Genomic DNA, 6,888 nt, shown 5'->3' with positions numbered 1-6,888 from the left:
CACTGATTTCAGGTCCCGGACCTGTCTGGAGCTGCTGGCGCCGCCTCCGGCTCCTCTCTATCTCATTGGGTGTTGCTGTATGAATATGCAAATAACCCTTCCTTCCCGCTCTAGCGTGTTCTTGGTTTCTCAGGCAGCCGCCAGGCGGAAGCGAAGAGCCGCACTTCCCAAGGGCTGCGACCGGCGGGCAGGGGGAGTGGGGGAATGGGTGGTTTAGTGGGTGGTGGTTAAGGGGAGCCACCGCCGCTGGGCCGGCCAATCGGAAAGGGGTGGAAGGAGGCCAAGTACGCAGCTCGGCACTCGTGCATCGCCAGCTCATTCTGCAGCAGTCGCAGAGCCAGAGCCGAGAGGGGGGAGAGAGAGGGAGAGAGAGAGAGAAGGGAAGGAAAAAAAGAGGCAGCAACACACATACGTAGAGACCAGCCCAGCTCCACACACACACACACACACACACACACACACAAGGTCTCAGCCTCTTCTGGATCGCGTTCAAGTCCGCCACCAAAACCTACTCTCCAGCCTTGCAACTCAAAGAGGAAGGAAGATTGGAAAGCGAGAGGAGGAGGGGGCGTCCCACTGCCTGTAGACTTTAACTTTACCGCCTTTTCCCCTCCTCTGGCCACGAATTTTCTTCCTGTTCGGTGTCTCCATTAAACAAACAAACAAACCTGAGCCAATAACAATCATAATTTTTTTTTAAAAAAAGACGGCCACTTCTGGAAATCCAAACAAAAACAAACAACCCACACCGAGCTCTTGAGAAAAGAATAAATTTGGTTACCTGAGAAATGTGAAGCCAACGGCCCAGTGTTGTCTGTTACAGATTTCAGGATCCCATTTATTTAATGCAATACAGTGCAATGGTATGTGGCGTTGAAAATTATGCTTTTTTTTTGCTTTTTTTTTTTTTTTTGCTTTTCATTTGCTTGGCTGTTCCCTCTTTCTTCCCTCCAGGCTGAGATTGTGTCTCTGTGGTTTCAGAGTGGATGTTATACCCCCTTCCTATAAGCTGATATCACTTCTGTTTTACAGGATGAGATATAAGTGGTGGATTGTTTATATTTTGCTTTTTTGGCAGCTTTTGTATATGGGTCACACTTTTATGCCAGGAATCAGTTGATGGGAGTTTGCGTCCAAAAGTGCTGAACTTGGCACATTTCCTGCTTCAACTTTCCCCCTCCCCCACTTTGGCAGGCAGCTATCAGTTAAACGCTGGGAAGGATTAATGAAAATGCTACTTTATTTGTACCTCGCGACGGGTTTTGTTTTCCCTTTCTTGTTGTTGTTGCTTCTTCTTTTTTTTTTTTTTTTTTGTTCACCTTTTTTCTCCCTTTCCTGCTAGCCGTCTGGGTCTATTTGGTCATGAATGCACTTTGCACAGTGACTGTGTACTTTTGAGGAAAAGTAGCATTGGACCTCTGCTGTGCTAGTTAATTGAGCTCGGATGCTTCATGTTTCAGTGCGAAGTGTTCATTTGGTATCTCTGAAGTTGGTTTGTAAAGTGACTTTTGTGGCTTTCCTGTTGTTTCTTTCTCCCTTTCCCCCACCCGACTGTTTTGCTGTGGGATCCGTGCGTGTACTTTAATTCATTCCTTTCTTCTCTCTGCGTGTGCGTGCGTGTGTGTGTGTGTGTGTCAGTCTGTCTGCTTTCCCCTCTTGTCCTCTCCTCGCCTGTGTGTCTGAGCCACATTTTAATGCACAATATCCCATCCATTAAGTTGTGGTTGAATGCGGAGTGTGTGAGGACTTGGCAGCTCTCAGGTTGAAGGGGGCGGGGAAGCCAGTTTCGACTTTGACACAAGATGCCGATGTGGCGTGATCTGAATTATTATTAGTGCTGCGAAAATGGCCATCTTCTCCTGCTCCTGCTGCTGGAAAGGGGCTGCCATTGAACTTGAGACGGGACAGACAAGATCGCCAAGTGCTGTTTTTTTTTTTTTTTTTTTAAGTACAGTAGCTGGCAGAGAAAAGGCGCCAAAATACACAAGCCTTAACTCTAACTTTCTTTGAAGTGATCTTGAACCACAGCACATGTAACTTAACATTGAATCAGAGGAAAAAAGTTAACTTTTGAACTCTGATTTGTATAGACATTTAAATCGATCTTAAAGAAAACGCCATAATAAATCTAGAAAGTCATAAGAGATACAGATGAAACTTTTTTTTTTTTTGGTCTGGCCAGGAAGTTTAAGATTAGTTAATGTAAGTTTTGAGAGAATTTGCTATATTAGCGAGAATGGGTTTCCGTTCCTTTGTAAGGCTGCAAACGTGACCTTTATGCAGTCCGGGTAAAAACTGCAGAGTTGTGTAACACAAAACGTTGTGGTTTACAGTTTTACATTTGAGGTTTGATGTTTTCATTTTTCTGGTCTGGGAGTCAGAGAAAGCTTGGATGTTAGTCACCGTCAAACCATATGTGGACAGAGGTCAAGCACACACACCCTGTGAGATAGATAGGGGTGTGTGTATTTCTGCTCATTCAGAAAAAAAAGACAACATAGTAATACTATGCTGAAAAAATATTAATATATTTATAGGTGTGATGATACTATAGTGAGTCACAAGTGTTACTGGCTGTGCGGTTCATATTTGAAAAAAGAAACCTACAAATACTGTAAAATTCAACTGCATCTACGACTGAATTGAGATTCCTGAACAGATAAAAATACTGAAAGTTTCACTGTTTATTTTTCCATTTACATTTATTTTCTATTGTAATCGGATAGATGTAATATATTCAGGAAAACTGAACAAAACTATAATGACATGATATTATAAACATCTGGAGCTTTGCTGTATAGTTGAATATGAAATCACATGGAATCCTGAATGTTTTATGGTCTTGCAATTCTCAGTTACTGGTCATAGTACATATCTATATTATACTCAGCATAACACTGTGATATATATAATGCATACTTTAGCCAATCTATGCTATATGTGTGTATAGATGTAAACATTTGTGTATATAAGAGGTATTTTCTTACTCAGGCTGAAGTTGAAAAGTTGATGTTACAACATGGATAGCTGCACATAGCTTTTATTTTGGTCACAAGGGCCTCTTGAAATAGAAATTGAAGAAGAGGAGGTTCTTGCATAATGAATTATTTGAAAGAGCTGAAGGGAATGTTTTTTATTTTTAAAAAGATACTATCAGAATATTCAGAAAAATGGATCATTCTCTGTATATGTTTAGATAATTAGGAAATTCAAACCCTTGTATACTAAAATAAATTGAGGTTATATGCAGTCCAACATTAACAATATCCTTCTCTTGATTTTGAGGTCTAAAACGATGTTATGATTGATAAACAAAATACTAGAACAAGTGTCTAGACTCTAGACAAAGGACATGAACTGGAATTCTACATTAGCAAGAATATAGATTTGATGGCTTAACAGGCCTTTCCATTTCTAACTTGTATGATCCTCTGGAAATATAACTACAAACGCTCTTTAGAATGTGTTGATACTGGTGCTGAAAGAGAGAGAGTAAAAGCATTTGTTTCCATAGGAGTCCAATAGTACTAACGTCTGAATCGTCCGTGAAAAATAGCTGCAGAGGGCAGAGAAAGTTTGTTTGGCCTTTAGTTTCAAAAAGTGTTTCCAGTTTTTCATATAGTCGAGCTGGCTAGCCTCATATTGTATTTGAAATCAGTGCTGCTCAGTGAGTTTCAAACTGTAAATGTGCATGAAATGTAGACAGATCGCTGGTCTTGTATAACAGCGTGCGTTGGTATTTCGGCAGTAACATTATTAACAGTGATTTTCTCAGCTTAGTTTTGTCACCAGGGAACACAAATAGATCCCAGTGAAATAAGTACAGGAAGCTAATTATGCGGTATTGGGAGTACTGGGAAGAGGAAAGACCAGACTTGGTGTTAATTTTCCGAGAGAAAATTTAAAATACAGATTAGACAATTGCGATCTAATAAACAGATAGGTGCATATTCTGTATCTCATACAGGAGCCTTCTCTTTAGTTGTGGATATTTGTTTTATGAAGCTTTCAGAGAGATATATATATATAGCATACCCGCATCACTCCTCCAGAGTGTCACGGGCAGATTAGCAGAGCAGGTTCTCTAAACTAGGGTAGATCAAAGCAGTTCTCAATATCACTCAATGGTTAGGTCAGGTGGCCAGTGTGTATGGGTGTGAATTAATATTACATACCTATGTGGATTTTTAAACACTATATGAAGGTATGTTTATCTCCAATATTCCATATACAGAAGCCAAAATTGCGATGCCAGGAAACGTAATATTATGAGAAATTGCCAAAAAAAAAAAAAAAAAAAAGAGAGAGAGAGAGAGAGAGAGAAACGGGATATTAAATAATACAGAACTTGCTACACTAGTAGCTTATTTTTAGCTGCTCTGAGGTATTTGAGCTACCTTCATAAAGAATTTCGCTGTGTCAAGGCTCAATCGCAATTGTGGTTTGCTTTCACTATCACGGTCTTTCAAAAGTCAGGCACATGGGACATCAGCATTCAGATACATCCTTACGTAAGCAAATCACTTTTTTTAATGGTTGAAAAATTTGTTTTGACAATGTAGGGTCTTTCCCCCCCAAAGACACACTCACCATCGTGCGCCCATTTCATTTTTCTAACTTGAAAGGGGAATATGTTTTGTTTTCCGGTCGTGTAAATTGCCAAACTCTGCCTCGAATCAGAGACTGTTCTACAATATAGGATCTATCATGGGTTAATTTATTGAAGAGGTAATCCTAAAAGGGGGGGGGGGGCGATGAGGGAGAGAGAGAGAGAGAAAAGAACGGGTGGGGGAGAAGCAGCAAATTTTACCAGCATCTTTAGAATGTATATTTCATCTAGTCTGTGTTTGTATCTGCGGAGGCTGTAGGGGAGTTGCTGTACCTTTGTGTCTGCGAGTAAAACTTTCACTAGTTCCCAGACGCTATTAGCATGTTGTTATATTTTGCTTATTAAAGGGGGGGGGGACATTTATTGAGATGAATCACCAAACCGTTGCCACTCCATCTCTACGGATGTCTTCACGGAATGAAGTTTGGTTAATCCTGGCTAACAAATCTATTCCTGGAAAGGCCTGGAGTTAGTCTGGTATTTTGTTAAACAAGCAGCGCTGGTTTGCTGGTGCGTCAATGTTAAGTGAGTGAAGGGCCGGGCGGTGTGTGTGCTGCAGGGCGCCTGAGGACAGTGGGAGACAGACACAGCCGTCCACATGGGGCCCCCAAGCAGTCAGACTCATCTCTCTCTCTCCCTCCTCCTCCCCCGCCTCCCTCTCTGGCTAGTCTTCTTTGTCTCACTTAGTGGAAGTGAAAACCAGTTTTTAATAACAGCGAATGTATATGTGTATGCATAATCCCAGTCCTCCTTCCTGATCCACTGTGTGTGTGTGTGTGTGTGAGAGAGAGAGAGAGATCAACCTCACTCTAACTCTGGGGTTTCTTGTGGATTGTACATTGGCTCTCCTTACCTTGTTCCCCTTCTTTGTCCTGCTGTTCGATCTGAGAAGCTGGTCACACTTTGTTGCTTTTAGTGTAAATGTCTTTGGCGAAAAAAAAAAAGGGTCCCTTAACCTTTCCCAGTACTTAGGAATGGGCCTTCGGATGGTTCTGCCAGGGGGAAGGGCTAGTTGTAAAATCTGTGCAAGTTTGCAACTCAGAGAGGCAGCATTTCTAGACAGGGTTTCTTTTTAGGAGGGTAAGGGGTGGGGCTGGGGAGGGAAGAGAGAAGGATATTACAGCTTTAAAACAGACCCGCAGTAATGGCTTGTTGTGTAGGAGGCCAAGCACTTAAAGAGGTGTTCAAGGACATTAGTGCATTTGTGCCAAGGGGAATGTCTTTTATGGTAAATTAACTCCAGTTAAATTGAACATTTATTCAAAGGGAAACTCCAGTGTTTAAAGCTGGCCTTATCAGCTTTTTGCAGTGTCTGGAGAAAGGAAAAGATGATAGGATTTGGTGTATTCTGCGCAAGATATGAAATTAAATGTGTTCACTCTGGTTAACCCCCAGTTTGCCTCATCCCTTCTTGCATACGTGCGTGCTCTAAACTTGTCACTTTTTAATACCGCCCTTAAAAGGAAGAAGCCGTGACTTGTTCAAACCCCGGTGCTCGAGAAAGTGCAGCTGGGAGACACCCACGGTGTGTGTCTTTCGGATTCTTGTAAGGGTTAATGTGTTGGGCTCTCGTCTTGCCTTTGACATTACCTGTCCTGTACGGGCCCCCTCCCTTCCCCCCTTCTTTTGGCTTGTAAATTTATGGGAATTGCAGCTGGTAGACTTGGCAGGCTCTCCTCATTAAGAGCCCTCTTTGAAAATGGGCTGTGTTTGAGCATTTCCCTAATGAGGACAGGACGGGGTTAAAAAGTGACCATTTCATGGTTGACTTGAACCTGCCTACGCCTCTGGATGTGTGGTGGTGAATAACCGACGGGAAGAACTCCCACTTTGGAAAAAGGAAAAGTCACTGGTCCCTGCAGGACAATGTAGAGAGCGAGCGAGAGACTCGAGATCGAAACAGAGCAAAGCTCAACTCCGGCTGCTGCAGGAGCTGGCACCGATCCGGCGCCTCGGCAGCTTCGCCTTCCCTTTTGCTGTCGCCAGCCCCGCACAGGGGGTGGGTCGGCTGCGCCCTCCTCCCGCGAGCTGCGCTGCATCGCTGGCCGCCCTCCTTACGGGAGGAGAAAAGAAGTTTCATTCACTCCATTCCTGGAGCGAGACACGAGTCCTCGGGCTTCAGCTTCCTAGGAAAGCTGGCTTGGAAGATTGAAACCAGACTTTGCTACCGCGGGCCCCCTTCGCCAGCCTGTTTGATGCCCTGAGAGTGGCTCTTGCACCCCACTGGGAATGCCACGAGAGAAAAGCCGCCCCATTCCACCCCCCCTCACCCCCCCAGG

The 6,888-nt window shown here is 43.3% G+C and overlaps 1 protein-coding gene across 1 annotated transcript in view; it reads left to right on the top strand.

The window, feature by feature from the left end:
• Positions 1-730: 730 nt before the first annotated feature.
• NFIB (nuclear factor I B) overlaps positions 731-6,888 on the top strand; it is a 219,707-nt gene continuing 213,549 nt past the window's right edge. Inside the window, exon 1 of the mRNA XM_067553103.1 lies at positions 731-863. Within this exon, the coding sequence (XP_067409204.1) occupies positions 846-863 (18 nt within the window). The 5' untranslated portion in view covers positions 731-845. The remainder of the gene's footprint in view (positions 864-6,888) is intronic.

The sequence above is a fragment of the Emydura macquarii genome, unplaced genomic scaffold (assembly GCF_026122565.2).
Source record: "Emydura macquarii macquarii isolate MOO-44397 ecotype Brisbane River unplaced genomic scaffold, CSIRO-AGI_Emac_v2 contig_1451, whole genome shotgun sequence".
NCBI lineage: Eukaryota > Metazoa > Chordata > Testudines > Chelidae > Emydura > Emydura macquarii.
This window is presented reverse-complemented; position numbering and strand designations above follow the sequence as displayed.